This window comes from Podarcis pityusensis (genome assembly GCF_964106645.2).
Source record: "Podarcis pityusensis genome assembly, chromosome: 12".
Lineage (NCBI taxonomy): Eukaryota > Metazoa > Chordata > Lepidosauria > Squamata > Lacertidae > Podarcis > Podarcis pityusensis.
Genome location: NC_138037.1, coordinates 46734746 through 46752824, shown reverse-complemented (window position 1 = coordinate 46752824; position 18079 = coordinate 46734746). Strand labels below are relative to the sequence as shown.

Genomic DNA, 18079 nt, shown 5'->3' with positions numbered 1-18079 from the left:
CTGATCGCCGAAGAATTGATGCTTTTGAATTACGGTGCTGGAGGAGACTCTTGAGAGTCCCATGGACTGCAAGGGGATCAAACCTATCCATTCTTAAGGAAATCAGCCCTGAGTGCTCACTGGAAGGACAGATTGTGAAGCTGAGGCTCCAATACTTTGGCCACCTCATGAGAAGAGAAGACTCCCTGGAAAAGACCCTGATGTTGGGAAAGATTGAGGGCACAAGGAGAAGGGGACGACAGAGGACGAGATGGTTGGACAGTGTTCTCGAAGCTGCGAACATGAGTTTGGCCAAACTGCAGGAGGCAGTGGAAGACAGGAGTGCCTGGCGTGCTCTGGTCCATGGGGTCACGATGAGTCGGACACGACTAAACAATTAAACAACAACAATGTGCTCATTGACAGATCAGGCAAACCAGAAGTTTTCACTCTTTCCAGAGCTCGGTGCTCAGCCTTCTGTATCTCAGTTAGGGCATGCCTTGCAGCTCCTATAAGAGATTTTCACTTTTACCTTCTCCAGCAGCTTTGTTCTCTTTCTTCCAAGCAGAGAAGCAGCACTCCAACACTCTATTCAACTTAGCAGTGTTCACAGTGGATTCTAAAATGCAGCCGTCTTGCTTCACATAAAATGGGGTCTCTCCTTCACTAGATACCTCCCATGTGGCCAATGTGAGCCAATCACATGAGATCTACTACAGAACTCTCTAGAATTCAGTTACCGACCAATCAAATTTAAACATACAATACAGTGGTACCTTGGTTCTAAAAACGCCTTGGTACTCAAACAACTTGGAACCCAAACACTGCAAACCCAGAAGTGTGGCAGTTTTGCAAACTTTTTCAGAAGTCAAACATGCTCCACTTTGAGTGTTATGCTTCTGATTTGAGTGTTACGCTTCTGTTTTGAGAGTTACGCTTCCGATTTGATTGCCACACTTCCGTTTTGAGTGTTACACTGAGGTCTGTCTGTTTTTGCTATTTATTTTGCGTTTTTGTTTTAGCGGCTCTTTTTTGTTTTTTTGCCTGTGTGGAACCCAGTTCAGCTACTGATTGATTGATACATTGTTTATGGCTTTCATTTTATGGATCAGTGGTCTCGTTAGATAGTAAAATTCATGTTAAATAGCTGTTTTGGGAGCTGTTTTTAAAAGTCTGGAACGGAGTAATCCATTTTGCATTACTTTCTTTGGGAAAGCGCACCTTGGTTTTGGAACGGACTTCCGGAACAGATTAAGTTTGAGAACCAAGGTACCACTGTAATACATGCAAGCATTTGCAATTTCAGTGAATTAAAACACTATACTTAACAAGGCACCTTAGCAGCCCCTGCTGCCCAGGGAGATGATCTGCTGTTGAAGCAACTGGGGAATTGGCATGTCCAGAACACTGCTTGCTTGCCTGCGGCAGTGTATGTGGGTTGTAAATCAGAGCAATAGATTGTGAAGGGGTCAGGTGCTGCGAGCTTTGGGTATCTTGGAAACATACCCATGAAATAAAATTTGCCAAAGTTGCTTGGATCTTGCTTGCTCGGTCTCTTTCATTAAAAAAAAATAAAAATACATCAAAAAACTCTTGAGTTTACCTGAAGCAGAGTGGGTAGCCACAACATGTAAAGGTTACAGTTAATGGATTTTTGAGGGCCAATTGCTCCAGGGAGTCTTGTTCACCCGACGGTTGTTCTTTGCAGTTTTATATTGCCAAAGCCCCAGGGGTTGAGGACTCTTAATAGTGTGATATTAAACCATCCTCTAATACGGTCTTTGCGATGCTCAGAACCTACGATGAACTGGTAACAGCCGACTCAGCAGATGAGGCTGTATCACTTTGCCCCCAAAGCACAGGAAACCTTAAGAGGGTGCTGACCGCGAAGCAAAGTGAAAAGTTGCAAAATCTGCATAAAGTGGAGCCGAGCCAAAATCCTATCACTTTGCATGGTTTCCTTCGTTATTCACGTTTTTTTGGGTGGCAGCAATCATTTCCTTCCAATGCTCAGGGAAGGCACTAGGTGTGGGGGCACCGTCAAGAAGGCAGTGTGGTGGGCAGGCTGCCAGTGCAGTTGCTGCTGCTGCTGACCTTTGTATTTGCAGCACACACACACACCATTTTTGGGGGGGGGGGATATGGGAGCTGTGCTACTATCACTGTTAATGCTGAGCCCCAGAGAAACTGATAGAAAATTTCTTCTTACCCAGAGGATTTGGGTGAAATGGTCCTCCTGATTTCTGTGCTTGCAAATAAAGTAGGGAATTTCAAGAGACCAGATGGAAACAGCTGTGGCATGAACAGAAACAACGTGGCATTTTATTTTTATTTATTTAATTTGCAAGGGTGCCATTTGCAAAATGGGAAGAGAAAGGCTGGCGTTAGGACTTTTAGATAAAGCATAGTCACAGATCACTGGTATGAGCAGGAAAAAAAAGCATGATATTTACAGGTTAATATTTTACAAAGCAATTCATTTACTAGGGCAAAAGCACACCTGCAATGCGTGTTCTGCAAATATTTTAACCCCGTCCCCTTTTTTTCTTTACATCTTTTGTAGGGTTTGTTTTGTCATGGAGGTGTTGCGGGGAGAAGATGGCAATGCAGCCCTGGCACACACATTCAGGCAACCTTCACCATCCCTCTTCCCAACATCTGGTATGTAGGCAGAAGAAGCTGGCATCAGGCTGCGTCAGCCATACTTCATTATATTCCCTTTGCAGTACCAACTGATTGTAAGGAAGAAGATCTAATTTTGAGACAGACAAAAATGCTGCAGTCGACTGAAGAAGCAAACAGCAGAAAACTGGTGCAAAAAGAGGCAAACTTCTTGGGGGATTTTAGAAACCCTTCCCACCTTTGTCACACTGAAAATGTTTGCTGGAGACCATCTGCTTCAGCCCCAACATTGATTTTAAAAATTTATTACAAAGTTCCTTCTTTGCACCATAGAAGTAAATCAAAGTCAAGTGTTTTCTTTTCCTTTCATCCCATATTATCCCCATACCTCACATCTCATGCATTTCCTTGCATATTTTGAAACGTGGCTGAAATGCGGGTTTTGAACACCCCCGTTTCTCCCAGTGGAGTACTCAAATATGCACACATGCGATCAGAAACCACAATCCAGCAATTTTCGAGGCAATGATTATTGAGCCCTAAGTGTCAATACTGCTGTAGGAATCAATCAAAGATCTCCTGATTTCACCTGGAGATGGTAAGAGTACTATTTGCCTCAAATAAGAAGATAGCAAAATGGCATACATTAATTCCTGTCAGTGTCTCCATGCTACTCATTGCCCTAACCCTATGGCACGATGCCTGCTTCCATCTGAACAGTGCCCCGTTTATTAATTTCTGATGATTCAAGTAAAACCATTCTTTGATGTCACACGGAGGCATCTTCAGAAGCCTTCAGCTGGTCTTCAAAATAGAGGAGCTGATCTACTTCAAAGCAGTCACTTGCCCGAGACACAATTTTTTCCAGGTATTCTCTGATTTCGTTTTCACTTGCATTCTGCTTTCTTGCTCGTTGCAGGAATTCATAAACTTTTTCAAAGGTTTCTGTTCCCAGTTTCTGAATGGCTGACCTGTCAACAGAAAACGAACGCCAGCAAGTGAGCTGGATTATAAATAACGTATAGAAGTCCATCATTTACTATAATTGGACAGATATTGTATCTGGCAACTTTCTACAGCACTTGAACAAAATGGGGTGTGTGTGTGTGTGTGTGTGTGTGTGTGTGGAATACTAATGCATGCATCACAACACACACACACACAACATATATGGAGAAAATATTGACATCTGATTCAGTAAGATACTTTTATCACAACACCAGCTTCTACATGCATATTTATAGCCTCTGGATTATATAAAAAGGCACTGAACAATTTTCATGGAGTAAGTAGATAGCACAGCCATGCTTCATAAATCATCCTTTAAGGTAAAGGTAAAGGTACTCCTGCCCGTTCGGGCCAGTCTTGCCAGACGCTCGGGTTGTGCGCTCATCTCACTCTATAGGCCGGGAGCCAGCGCTGTCCGCAGACACTTCCGGGTCACGTGGCCAGCGTGACAAGCTGCATCTGGCGAGCCAGCGCAGCACACGGAACGCCGTTTACCTTCCCGCTATAAAGCGCTCCCTATTTATCTACTTGCACCTGGAGGTGCTTTCGAACTGCTAGGTTGGCAGGCGCTGGGACCGAACGACGGGAGCACACCCCACCGCAGGGATTCAAACCGCCGACCATGCAATCGGCAAGTCCTAGGCGCTGAGGTTTTACCCACAGCGCCACCCGCATCCCTTGTGTGATCTATTAGTTTCTCTATAAATGGGGGTGGGACATTTTCTTGGGTTCAGGCCTTTAGATGCTTACCAAAAGAGAGGAAGACTGTAGTTCACCACAAAGTGGAAATGGCATTTGTCTCCTCTCTTTTAAAATCTAATACAGTGGTACCTCAGTTTAAGAACAGTCCTGCTTACAAATGGTTCAGTTTACGAACTCCACAAAATCGGTTTGCAAACTTTACCTCAGTCTACAAAAGGAAACTGAACAGTGGAAGGGCACTGGGGGCGGGAGGCCTCATTACAGAAAGCACGCCTCAGTTTAAGAATGGATTTGGTTTAAGAATGGACTTCAGGAACGGATTAATTTCGTAAACCGAGGTACTAGTGTATATGCATGCTTCATTAATGAAAATTATACTTGTGCTGTCCTAATAGGACAGAGGGTTTTAGGCGAAGAGAGCAAAACCCCCACCTCAATTCAGTGTACAGAAGGCAAAAAGATAACACTTCAGTGACCAAATCTAGTACCAGTACTTGACACCCTCAGGCAAGAAGGCCCAAGAACCCTAGCGGGTTCCACCATGCTTAAAGGTAAAGGGTAAAGGGACCCCTGACCATTAGGTCCAGTCGTGGCCGACTCTGGGGTTGCGGCGCTCATCTCGCTTTAGTGGCCGAAGGAGCCAGCGTACAGCTTCCGGGTCATGTGGCCAGGATGACTAAGCCGCTTCTGGCAAACCAGAGCAGCGCACGGAAATGCCGTTTACCTTCCTGCCAAAGCGGTACCTATTTATCTACTTGCACTTTGACGTGCTTTCAAACTGCTAGGTTGGCAGGAGCAGGGACCAAGCAATGGGAGCTCACCCCGTCACAGGGATTCGAACCACTGACCTTCTGATCAGCAAGTCCTAGGCTCTGTGGTTTAACCCACAGAGCCACCCGTGTCCCCCACCATGCTTACATAAGCCCTATTACAGTGGAACCTCGACTTACATCCGCCTCTTCTCACAGACGTTCCAAGTTGTGGCCGTGGCAAACCCGGAAGTAAACACCAGGTTTACCACAATTCGCGCATGCGCGGAAGCGGGTTATGCCATCTGTGCATGCGCAAAAGCCGCCGCCTACACATGCGCAGAAGCGCGCTGCCGCCGAATGTGCACACGCACAACGGCGCCTTTAGTAGCGTCCGGTTTTGCCCAGCAGATGGGCCTCCAGAACAGATTATGATCGTTAGTAGAGGTTGTACTGTAATTTAATTTTTAAAAAATCGGGGCCAGGTTCTGAGAGGAAAATTGCGTCACGTGGCTGGAGCCACTGACATGCTACTTCTCCCAAAATATTTGTGGCATTGATAACATTACCCTGCAGCAACTCTATGTTGTGAACTAGAGGCAACGTGGACAAAGATTGTAGCACTTCCAGCCTCATGGCACAACTTTGGTCCTCTCAGTTCAGGGAAGTGCTATGGGAAGCTGCCAGTGCTGTTCATCCTCTGAGGAAGGGTGGTATATAAACTTTATTATTAATAATAACAATAATACCACCCCTCCATGGGCTGATCGTGGATTGTGTGCCCCACAGCCCCCCAAAAGTGAGGCACCTCTGATATATAGTGTGTTTAAGCCATTTGCTCTTTTTTGACCTGCAACATAAATGCCTAGCTAATTTTTAAGAACAGAAGAAGGGGAAGGCAAAGAAGGCTGCTCCCTCTTCTGAAGCTTACACACGCACACTCCAAACCCCATTCCTGAAAAATATATGTTTAGAAGTATAATTTTCTACCAAGGATAAAAAGATTTGCTGTCAAATCAATTACATATTACAGTGGAATAATAATGCAGAACACCAGAATAATAGCCTGAGGTTGAAAAGACGCTTATATGTTTGATAGACAGCAATGAGGACCGTTTTTCTGTGCCATCAGAACAAACATGAATTAGTGTGTTGAAATAAACTGTGGATTGTTCTGCTGTGATTCCCACTTCAGCCATGGAGTAAGGTTGATTTGACCCCCCCCCTCTAGTTCCTAATGGCAGATCTCTATTCCACCCAACCCCGCTTGTTCCTGATGTAGTTGCGTTATTTTCATGTTGCGAACGGGCCTCTGGAACGGATCCCGTTCGCAACCAGAGGTACCACTGTATCGAGTTTTGGAATCAAATAAGGCCACAACTTTATTGGTTACAGATGTGAAAGGTTTGGCCGTAGGCATTGAGGTAAGTGATTTCTAAGGGTGAAGCCAGCAGCAGCAGGATGGGGGGAATGTCCTATGACCTACATCAAATCGGGGCAGGCCCCAAACGGTCCCTGTTGGAGGAGTTGTATGGCCCTAGCCCCCCTCTGGGCATTCAAGCACCACTACTGGTCAGTTGACACCTCGCCCAGGTAACGCCCCCTGGATTCCTGCTGCCATTGGCCAATTTTGTGGTAGGATTATGATCTGGCTGGCAATAAGCCAGTTTGCAGGGAAGACACCATACCTGCCCACACAAAGCCGCCTGCCCGAAGAGGGCAAACAAACTTAAATTACACTATGAAATTTGCTGATAGAAAGAAAACATACATAAAAGTGATTTATTTCAATGTGGTTATTGGAAAGATTTTATGCCCAAGAACTGGTTAGGGGGGGTTCTCCCTGAAATCAATAGTAAAACAACCTTTGAGCTCAACAGGAGCACATTGAAGCTATTTAGAAAGTCTCAACATTATTCTAAGCACTCACATGGACTATGTACCGCTTTGCTACGGAAAGGTAGACTTTTTCTTAGCTACCTGTCAGCTAATCTTAAAGATCATGCCGTGCTCAATCAATTACTTCAACATGACCTTTCTTTCTGAATTTTTAAGAGACATGGGCATTTGATGCCAACGCCATTGGCCTAAGGGTCTTAAATACATAATCCTTCTGGATCTCAAGCAATAAGAAACATGGCCATTCATGGTGGAAGAACAAAAATATCACAAAATGCCTTTCTTTTGCAGCTTCTGAAAGACAATTTTACTTAGACTCAGCAGGTAATGATGATGCCTTGTGCCTGATCCTGGTGCGCTGCTGAGTGGAAGACACTGGGAACTGAACGAGAAGCAGTCACTGCTGTGCTGCAAAATCTTAATTTACTTACATTTTGGTCCATGAAAGCTTTTCCATTGTACCCATCTACATGTTCTTGAATATTTAAACTGCATTATACAGTTCACTGCCATTAAACTCTGAGCTTATTGCATGTATTCTTAGACTTCTTTGTAAAAAGAACACGAGATGCCATGTATTTAGAGTCATTTTCCTCCCTTTCTTTTGATTCCATCACCGAAAGAGAGTGGTATAAATGCCTAAGCCGATTATGCATGTTTTGTTATTCTGTAGTCAGGCACACACAAGGGCCCAAATCACGAAGCCACAGATAAGTCCCAAGAATAAAGTTCAGCTCCCATTAATCAGCCAGGAGGCAGCCAACAGCAGTTTAGAGGACTCCGCTCATGTTGCCTCCCAATGGCTATTGTGTGTCAAGGCCCCAAGCCCTCCCCCATTTGTTGAATAATAAAACACATGGACACCAGTATTTTAGGTTAATGTGCTAATTAAGACCACAACTTTATTGGTTACAGAATGTGAGTGGTATTGGCTTAGGCATTGGAATTGAATTGACTACAGTGGTACCTCTGGTTACATACTTAATTCGTTCCGGAGGTCCGTTCTTAACCTGAAGCTGTTCTTAACCTGAAGCACCACTTTAGCTAATGGGGTCTCCTGCTGCCCCTGCGCCGCCGGAGCACGATTTCTGTTCTCATCCTGAAGCAAAGTTCTTAACCCGAGGTACTATTTCTGGGTTAGCGGAGTCTGTAACCTGAAGCGTATGTAACCTGAAGTACCACTGTATATCTGACTCCTGCCCGCCATGCAGGTAAGGGTCAACCACCAGTAGGGGAAGGAAGAACCAAGAGGGAAATCCCCTGGTGGCGCGGCTGCTTAGGTACGGTAAGCCACGCCCCCGGCCAACTGGATTGGTCAGCTGGGGGGCATGATGTGGCCGGGACTCCCCTATCACGCAGGGGCACTGCCACGCCTCTGCTGTGCATGGGGAGAGTGTGTGGCCTGCCCGTAACACCGCCCCACAGGAAAGAGGAGCGGCCTTATGCCAATGGTTCTGAAAGGCTTTTAAACATGGCTCTCAGATTTAGAGAGAGAGAGATGCTGAACACAATTCTACTCTCCCCATGATGTTGACGGCTGGGGGAGAGGGATTAGGATCTGCATAGGTGCCTGGCCGAGAGCAGTCCCGTTGGTGGGGAGGCTCTGCTGTGGCAGATGCCCCAGCTGTGGGCAAAAACTACTCTCACCAGCAGTAGCAAGCAGGAAGCTTGGGGTGGGACACTGGTAGCTTGGGATTGGGACTCCATAGCACTCCGCTTCTGCAAGAGATCCATCACTCTGCTTCTCCCCAACAGGATTGCTCTGCCTAGCTGCAATCCTATTCAGTGCCCTTTTCTAGAAAAAGAGAAAACACTTTCCTAGAAAACTCACCTTGTTCTCTTTTTAATAGCAATGGTGCCCACCTGAGAGGTTCTGGAACCAGATTTGGTGAGTTCTGGCTGGGGGGGGGGGGAGTCCTGGTCCTGTTCCCACTTACTTGGGGAAAAAGTTAATTGAACTCAATGGAGCATACTTCTGAACAGACGTGTATAGGATTGCACACAGCTGGTATTTAACTCCAAGTAGCCTTGCTAAGATATATAAGACTGAATCGGATAAGTGCTGGAGATGCAAAGAGGTGGAGGGAACGTTTTTTTCATATGTGGTGGACTTGTAAAGGGGTAAAAGAGTATTGGGAAATGATCCATAATGAATTGAAAAATTGTTTAAAAGTACTTCCCCCCCCCCCAAAAAAACCCAGAATCCTTTCTGTTGGGTATAATTCAGACTGAAATTCCCATGTGTCAAAGAAGGTTATTTATGTATGCTACTACTGCGGCCCGTGTTTTGTTAGCCCAAAAATGGAAAATGAGCAAGGTCTCAACCAAAGAAGAATGACAGCTTAAGTTGACAGAATATGCACAACTTGCAGACATAACATATAGAATAAGGGAATAAGAAGAACGTACGTTTAGAGAAGATTGGAAAACGTTTATTGAATATATGGGAAATAATTGTGTACAGCTGAAAACACTGGCAGCGTTAAGATAAATTCAACAGTGTAAATAAGTTTTGATGGATGCAATAATGGAATACTGAACGGTATAGGTTTGTAAAATATGCAGGGATTTGTAATATTTAAATGAACCACGGAAAGAGAAGAAGGGAAGTCATTGATATTTTAAGGATGTAAAACGAGTGTTTTAAATTGCAAAACAGAAAATTAAATAACAATTATATACAAAAGAAGGAGGATTGCACACAGTCAAAGAGAGCAGGCAACCTTAAAAGCAGTGTTTTGAACATGGCTATGTAAAGCTGATTGATCAGATTTGCACCGAGATAATAACGCAAAAGGATAAAATTACCAGTTTAGAGACAGGCAGAGACCGACAAGATGATGTCTCACTTCAAAAGAAATGACAGACAATAAGAGAGAAAACATCCTGAAGTAATACATAACTGCTGCTAGAAAAGATGTGGTTGTAATCTTAATATTCTGGAATCAAAGTTGCTTTTTTTTGTTATATGCATGCAAAAACTAGCATCTCTAAAAAGGCAACTTACTCCCTCATGCTCCTCAGCTTGGTTTCTGCCGTGGTGCCGCTCAGCACTCCAGATCGCTCGGGTCCCAGCGGAGTCGCTCTGGTGACAGTCCCAGTGCCTACAGATCAATGCAGAGATGGACAACCTCATTCACCTTGCTCCCCTCAGCCATCACTACAGATCCATAGCGCTATTCAAGGACAATCAAGAAAAGGCTAGCAATTCACCTTTGTCACGGGGAAGTGCTGCCTTGATTAAAGACGAATTAGCTTATTAAATACGCATTAAGGCAACTTGGCTCAGCAGGGACAGCGACGGTTTCAGTATGATAGCACATGCCAGATCTACACCATGTCTTGTAAAAGATGTTTTTGTGAAGGGGAACTCTTATAACGATAGGAGAAACTGCACAAAGAAGCAAATTTGGGTTTTTATTATTTTATTTTTCAGTTTTTCAAATTTCATCAAATATTGAAAGCACAGCTGGAGAAGTAGCAGTCAGAGGATTTTTCTAGAAACCACGAAGATTGGTGGAGCTCCATTGGTGCATGAGGAGTGTGGGAAAAGCAGCTATGCTACAAGTAAACAAATACCTTTGACCAGTTAAAAGGTTAAACTTAATCTTCCCGTCACAGTCTACCTTTAAGATATATGTGTATATGCTTAAGAGTCCAAATACGGATCAAAATTAGTCTTAAGCTACATGGTGATGATGTTGTTTTAGTCCACCATGGACATGATGTCTTAACTTAATGGCAAAATATAAAGAATATATATTTGCAGGATGTGTCGCTGTGATCTGCGTTGTCTGCACACTCTTATTCTAGCAATGGATTTTTATCCCTATAATACTTCAGATTCCTTTAGCGTGAGATGTTATTAAAGGCATCCTTCTCAGCTTTTCTGGAAAGTTGGACTAAATAACCCATTTTTTTTATTAGGTTTTTGCCTTCGTGCTGGCTATTGGATCAACAAAACCTGTTCCTGATTGCAACATTATTGCCCTCTCCAGTAACGTATGTATCTTGCACAAATAATTTAGCTCAGTTTATAAAGTTAGAAACCAGCTCATTCATTGTTATGGAGCTTTACAGAGATGGGTTGCGTGTGAAGTCTTGGAACGGATTTCTACAAGCACCGTGGGGATTTGGGTTGCGCTCTGTTCATAGACCCTGATTAGTTTCTGCAGCTCTTCCTTAACCCCTGCCCCCTTTTTGTCATATTGTAGCATTACAGTGGTGCCCCGCAAGACGAATGCCTCGCTAGACGAAAAACTCGCTAGACGAAAGAGTTTTCCGTTTTTTGAGTCGTTCCGCAAGACGAATTTCCCTATGGGCTTGCTTCGCAAGATGAAACGTCTTGCGAGTTCTTGTGAGTTTGTTTCCTTTTTCTTAAAGCCGCTAAGCCGTTAATAGCCGCTAAGACGTTAATAGCCGCTAAGCCGCTAATAGCCGTGCTTCGCAAGACGAAAAAACCGCAAGACGAAGAGACTCGCGGAACGGATTAATTTCGTCTTGCGAGGCACCACTGTACACTCACAGCAGAAGCAGAAAGTGCAGAGAAAACATAGCACCTGAGCCTAGCATGCCACATCCTTTTGCATGTTGGATAGAGTTGCACATGTTTTGCTGTAACTGTTGGAATATATTAACAAACAGAAGGGTGCCTGGGCCACTTTTGCCATCTTGACAGTTAACTATAGCCTTGGCAAGAGTGCTGCTGGATGCTGGTTTGCCCTTAAGTAGAAGTGACCTCTGGACAACAGGGAGAGACTGGATTCACTTTTCTCTTGGTGAAGGGGAGGGAAGTTTGAACTTCGAATCCCCGTGACGGGGTGAGCTCCCGTTGTTCGGTCCCAGCCCCTGCCCACCTAGCAGTTCGAAAGCACGTCAAAGTGCAAGTAGATAAATAGGTACCGCTCCGGCGGGAAGGTAAATGGAGTTTCCATTCACTGCTCTGGTTTCGCCAGAAGCGGCTTAGTCATGCTGGCCACATGACCCGGAAGCTGTACGCCGGCTCCCTCGGCCAGTAAAGTGAGATGAGCGCTGCAACCCCAGAGTCGGCCACGACTGGACCTAATGGTCAGGGGTCCCTTTACCTTTAACACTCTCCTACTGAATGCTCAAAACATGGAATTGCTAGGCTTTACTTTCTGAAACAGGGACGTGGGTGGCGCTGTAGGTTAAACCACAGAGCTTAGGACTTGCCGATCAGAAGGTCGGCGGTTCAAATCCCAGTGACGGGGTGAGCTCCCGTTGCTCAGTCCCAGCTCCTGCCAACCTAGCAGTTCGAAAGCACGTCAAAGTGCAAGTATATAAATAGGTACCACTCCGATGGGAAGGTAAACGGCGTTTCCGTGCGCTGCTCTGGTTCGCCAGAAGTGGCTTAGCCATGCTGGTCACATGACCCGGAAGCTGTACGCTGGCTCCCTCGACCAATAAAGCGAGATGAGCGTCGCAACCCCAGAGTCGGCCACGACTGGACCTAATGGTCAGGGGTCCCTTTACCTTTACCTTCTGAGTCACTATTTGATGAAAACATACCTAGGAGGGGAAGCATAGGGCTACCCAAGTATCTTGGACCTGGCTTAGTGTTTCCTATTGGCTTGGAGCTAGAGGAGCTTCACTGCTGTTTTCTGCTGGTTGGAATTCCTTATTGCAATGCACCCCAGTTGTTGTTGCAGCCTTTTTGCTGGAACATACATCCTAGGAGTGTGTGTTGTTGAATGACTGCTGTTTAGACATCCAAACTGGAGTCCCAGGTTTCCTGGGTGGAGGCAGGAGCCAGAACTCAATAAAAGAAGAATATCCCCTAGACACTGAACCTAGCCCCAGACATCGACCCAAGTGTTACAACTTTCTAACCACATGAGGCTGCTGTATTGCTGGTGTGTTAATACTGCTTTTATAGTAACTGCTGGCAGCTAAATCTGTGAGCTCTTTCCTGCATAGATTCAAAAGCTGATTCAACAGCACCATTTCTTCAGAAGTACACTTTGGGTAGCACAGATTTGTTCTCAAAGAACGCTGGGGACAACAAAACGTTTTTGATCGGCTCGAGATGTTTCATCAGCAAAATGAAGGCCAAAAATAGTTCTTGCTTAATACTGCAAAACTCTTTCCAATTCATGTAAATTTATACTCTCGTGGAGACATTATGTGACTATAAAATGGATCACCTTCATTGTGCATTGCCTCTGCGCTCTGCTCGCAAGATCACTTTTGAAAACGTTTGTATAGTAAAATTAGTGGGGACGAGATAAGCTTCTACACAAAGCATTACATCCCATTGTTACATAACTTGAGCACTGTAGAAGATACAAAAACAGTCACATTGGGCCATTCATTATAGCTACATTGCATCGTTTTGCAACTTGCAATCCATAAATGTTTAATGAACATTAGCATTCATTAATGTTAATGAACTGAACATTGATCTTTTTAAATTCCACCAACTGCTTTACGCACATGACACAAAACAGCGCAAGCACACCATTTAAGCCTCCCACACACCAAATGCAATGTTCCTTTTGTTTGAAGGCTGTTCTTATCAGCTAATACACGGATAAATCATAAATGAAGTGCGGGAGGGCGAGGATGGGGATTTAACACTAGAAAATCACTAGAAAATGCTAAACCTAAGCACCAGTCCAATGTCACAAACTGTCGTGTCAGAAAATAACTACATATTTAATATGTGTGATGGCTCACCATGTGTACAGGTTGCTGGCATATCAAAAATTTGTAGCCAAAAAAGGACTATGTTTGTGCTTTAATCGGAGGCTGTGATTCTCACTGGCAAGTAGAATGCTTTAACTTTTACGGACAAAAGTCCAGAAGTTGTGGAAATGGTATTTTGAGAGAGAGATGCTGTCTGACCAATAATATGACATCTAAAGCAAGATAGGCTTTTTAACTATGTAGAAAGATCGTAATGTAAAAGCTTTAAAGTATTTTAGAGAAAGGATACAGCTCTCCAGGAAGGGGCATTGATTGGTCTTGGCAATCCCCACTATGTCACAAACACATTGTTCAGTTAACAGAAAACAAGATATCCCCGGATGTTACATTGGTATTGTTTATTTATATCCTGCCTATTCTCCAATGAGCTCTTCCCTCCCCTCCATTTTTTCCTCCTAACAACCCTGTGTGGTGGATCAGGCTGTGAGGGAGTGACTGGCCCAGTCACCCAGAGAGCTTCATAGCTAACCAAGAATTTGAACCTGGCTCGCTCTTGTCCTAGTCTGACACTCCAACCCACGGTTAAATAATGTGATGCGCTCCAGGTGTTGAGTATACTCCAATAATCCCAGACTGTTGGCCAACAACATCTGGATCACACCACCAGGGCCGGTCCACCCATAGGGCAAGGTGAAGGAACTGCCTCAGGCAGCAGGATCTACAGGGGCAGCAGTGCCTGATGTAGATCTTTCTTCCCTCCCTGCTTTGTTCCTGATTTAGATATTCACCCAGCCCTTCTTCCCTGGCAGGGAGAGGGATGCCATTTTGTGGTTTGCTTTAGGTGCCAAAATGTCTTGGGTCACTCCTGGACATGACAATAGCTACCCCTGTTCTAACTAGACTATGATCCAGTGTTCAGGGAGATACACTGGCACAAATATTTAACACATGGCTACCAAAAAACCACTCGTTTCTTCTGTTGGTATCACATCTTTTCTTGGCTCCTGATGATGCATTGTCTACATTGCAGGCCTAAAGCTGTAATCTCTTATTTAATTAAGTTATATAATGAAGTGGACAATATACTCAGTTGGTGTTAAATGGCTACAAGCAAATTGGAAGTGGACACATTTCTTTTTAATTATCCAAAAAAAAACCCCAAACCAAATGAAAATAAAAGAAATTGGGATTTCCATAAAAATAAAAAGCAAATTAAACCAGCATACTTAATTATTAAGGTATTGATTTATATACCCCTTAATTTCCAAGGTGGCTTCTCACTCAATTTACTTAGTTTGTTTATCTACTTGTTTAATATCTCCCTCTTGCCTACTTCCTATTCCTGATAGCTCTGGAGCCTTTGCATTTACAAAACTCCCAATTGCACACACAAAATTCCACCCTCCAAATGTGCAATGCAAATGTGTACACATCAGCTGGATCAGAAAAGAACATGCTCGGTTTAACTCCTAAGCCTGGGCAGATGTGGATTTGAGTTCGCTTAGAAACTTAAGTAAGATCATGGCCTCCTGGCAAATAGAAGGGGAAGAAATGGAGGTAGTGAGAGATTTTACTTTCTTGGGCTCCATGATCACTGCAGATGGTGACAGCAGTCACAAAATTAAAAGACACCTGCTTCTTGGGAGAAAAGCGATGACAAACCTAGACAGCATCTTAAAAAGCAGAGACATCACCTTGCCGACAAAGGTCCGTATAGTTAAAGGTTTTTCCAGTAGTGATGTATGAGAGCTAGACCCTAAAGAAGGCTGATCACCGAAGAATTGATGCTTTTGCATTATGGTGCTGGAGGAGACTCTTGAGAGTCCCATGGACTGTAAGAAGATCCAACCTATCCATCCTTAAGGAAATCAGCCCTGAGTGCTCACTGGAAGGACAGATCCTGAAGCTGAGGCTCCAATACTTTGGCCACCTCATGAGAAGAGAAGACTCCCTGGAAAAGACCCTGATGTTGGGAAAGATGGAGGGCACAAGGAGAAGGGGACGACAGAGGACGAGGTGGTTGGACAGTGTTCTCGAAGCTACCAGCATGAGTTGACCAAACTGAAGGAGGCAGTGGAAGACAGGAGTGCCTGGCGTGCTCTGGTTCATGGGGTCACGAAGAGTTGGACACGACTAAATGACTAAACAACAACAAGACAATCAAATGTGGTTTTGACCCTCCACCGACGCATGGAACCTTATGGAGAGAAACATTCATTTCTGGAGCTCTATTAACCTGTGACCCTGAAATTTCAGGTGCCCCCCCCAAAAAAAACCTGGTGCCAAAGTTTTGTGCAAGTTTTGAGCCATTTTCTGCCGCAAACCCCGCGTTTTGTGCTGCCTCCCAAACTGAGTAATTGGCAAATCAAATTGGGGTCACGACTTAATGCCCCCCAAACCTAACTTTGCCTGATTGATTCCAAACCAGTGCCAAAGTTGTGTGCCGATTTGTGCGGCGGGGGTGGGGGTGGGGGAAGAAATGGATAATTGCCAGGTTTCAGTTTTGCCTAATGGTTCCCCATCTTGTTTTTGATTTCAGCTTGCCCTCCAATGAATGGTATCCTTAAATGCCATTAGTGGGCAACTTCTAATTTGATTTACCTGTCCACAGATAGCTATGCCAGTTTCTTGCAGCAAAAGCAACAACGAGTTTTGCTAATCTTGAGTTAAAAAATTAACACAATTATTATGGCATAAGTTTTCATGGACTGCAGTCAATTTATTAAGTAAATACATTAAGTAATATGTATACAGTAAAATAATATATATATATTAAGTAAAAATATACAGTGACTAAACACACAGCTAAACAACATAGGCAGGAATTTAGGAGTTAAGTCCTGCACATTTAAATCTACACTTGTTACAAACTTGTCTATGGGGAAATGTGATATATTAAAAGAGTGTGATGGATCGTATCCAATCCCAAATTAATTCCAAATGAATTGACTTTAATGTTTTTTTCTTTCAAGGCAACATATGCTAATATCCATTGGAATCAATTGAGTATGACCTTAATGTGATGAAAGATAAATGGTAAAATTTTATTTTAATCAAGTTTTTCCTACCCATGAATCCAATTATTCTTTTTTTAATGGTTACTTATGGTTTCTAATGTCACAGTTTTAACTTTGTTGTTGTGCACCACATACTAAATATAGAAAAGCAAAAATAATAATGAAATAAATAAAAGAAATTCATAATAATACTAGTCTGAAATCAAATATTCCTTATGATCAGTATTCTTTCTGTTAAGCTTGCAGACTTAAAAAGATTCCAATGCTAGTTTTGGAGCTGATGTTATTGGAAATGAGCTTTTCTTTCAAACGAAAGACATTTATGTGTGGTCTGTAAAGGTTGACAGAAGAAGCACCATTTGTTTTTATGGGTCTTCTGAGTGTCGTGGAGAGAAAGAAAAATCAATTCAATATTCAGTATTGTTATCAAACTGTTCCTAAATTGAGGGCACATCATCTTACCTAGACAGCTGGTGTTTAGGATGTTCTCCATGTACCTGACCATTGCTTCAACATCACTGTCCTATAGTCGGAAGGAAAACAAACAGACCTTGGGCTTGGGAACATCACCATATGAGCAGTATTTGTTAGAGAGAGAGAGAAATGCTAAGAGGCAAATGTTACAATCATCAGAAATCACTGTACACCACTGTTTTAAGTCTTTTGCCAGTCCTGTGAGAGAGAAGGAGAATATGGTCTATGCCAACAAATTTGTTTTGAGTCCCAGTCCATTGGTACAGGGAACACGGGTGGCGCTGTGGTTAAACCACAGAACCTAGAACTTGCTGATCAGAAGGTTGGCGGTTCGAATCCCTGTGATGGGGTGAGCACCCGTTGCTCGGTCCCTGCTCCTGCCAACCTAGCAGTTCGAAAGCACGTCAAAGTGCAAGTAGATAAATAGGTACCACCCCGGCAGGAAGGTAAACGGCGTTTCTGTGCGCTGCTCTGGTTCGCCAGAAGCGGCTTAGTCATCCTGGCCACATGACCCGGAAGCTGTACGCCGGCTCCCTCGGCCAATAAAGCAAGATGAGCGCTGCAACCCCAGAGTCGGCCACGACTGGACCTAATGTTCAGGAGTCCCTTTACCTTTTTACCATTGGTACAGAATAACTATGCCTCCTAGATATGCACAGCGGATATTCATTCTGCTCAGGGGTTAGATAAGCATTGTTTGGCTGCTCTAGGTAGTTAATATGGTCTTTCTGCACCAATATTATTTCTATGTTCACCCATAAACCTTGCTCTGCCCTGCCGCTATTAACATTGTCTATTCAGTTCAAGGAGAAACCAGTGCTTAACATACTGTGAGGGCCAGGGGCCACCATCACAGAGACAGATTTGAACAGATTCAGCCTCCAAAGGATGAACCAGAAGCTGAAGGGGGAATAAAAGAAAGGTAAGCAATCTCAAGGAAGACCAGAGACTTTTGTTTCACAC

The 18079-nt window shown here is 43.9% G+C and overlaps 1 protein-coding gene and 1 long non-coding RNA gene across 6 annotated transcripts in view; one reads left to right on the top strand and one right to left on the bottom strand.

The window, feature by feature from the left end:
* Positions 1–2274: 2274 nt before the first annotated feature.
* Positions 2275–18079, bottom strand: part of NEK11 (NIMA related kinase 11) — an 83957-nt gene continuing 68152 nt past the window's right edge. For 4 of the 5 annotated variants that reach the window (XM_080974787.1, XM_080974785.1, XM_080974786.1 and 1 more), the window contains exons 14-16: positions 17105–17165; positions 9967–10063; positions 2275–3572 (exon numbers count right to left, since the gene is read on the bottom strand). In XM_080974787.1, the coding sequence (XP_080830913.1) occupies positions 3371–3572; positions 9967–10063; positions 17105–17165 (360 nt within the window). In that variant the 3' untranslated portion in view covers positions 2275–3370. The remainder of the gene's footprint in view (positions 3573–9966; positions 10064–17104; positions 17166–18079) is intronic. The other variant, XM_080974789.1, reaches the window with a different exon arrangement.
* On the top strand, positions 5404–18024 carry LOC308459602. Its single transcript, XR_013978211.1, has 4 exons — positions 5404–5497; positions 10396–10961; positions 16598–16661; positions 17918–18024. It is a non-coding gene; the product is annotated as an uncharacterized lncRNA (long non-coding RNA).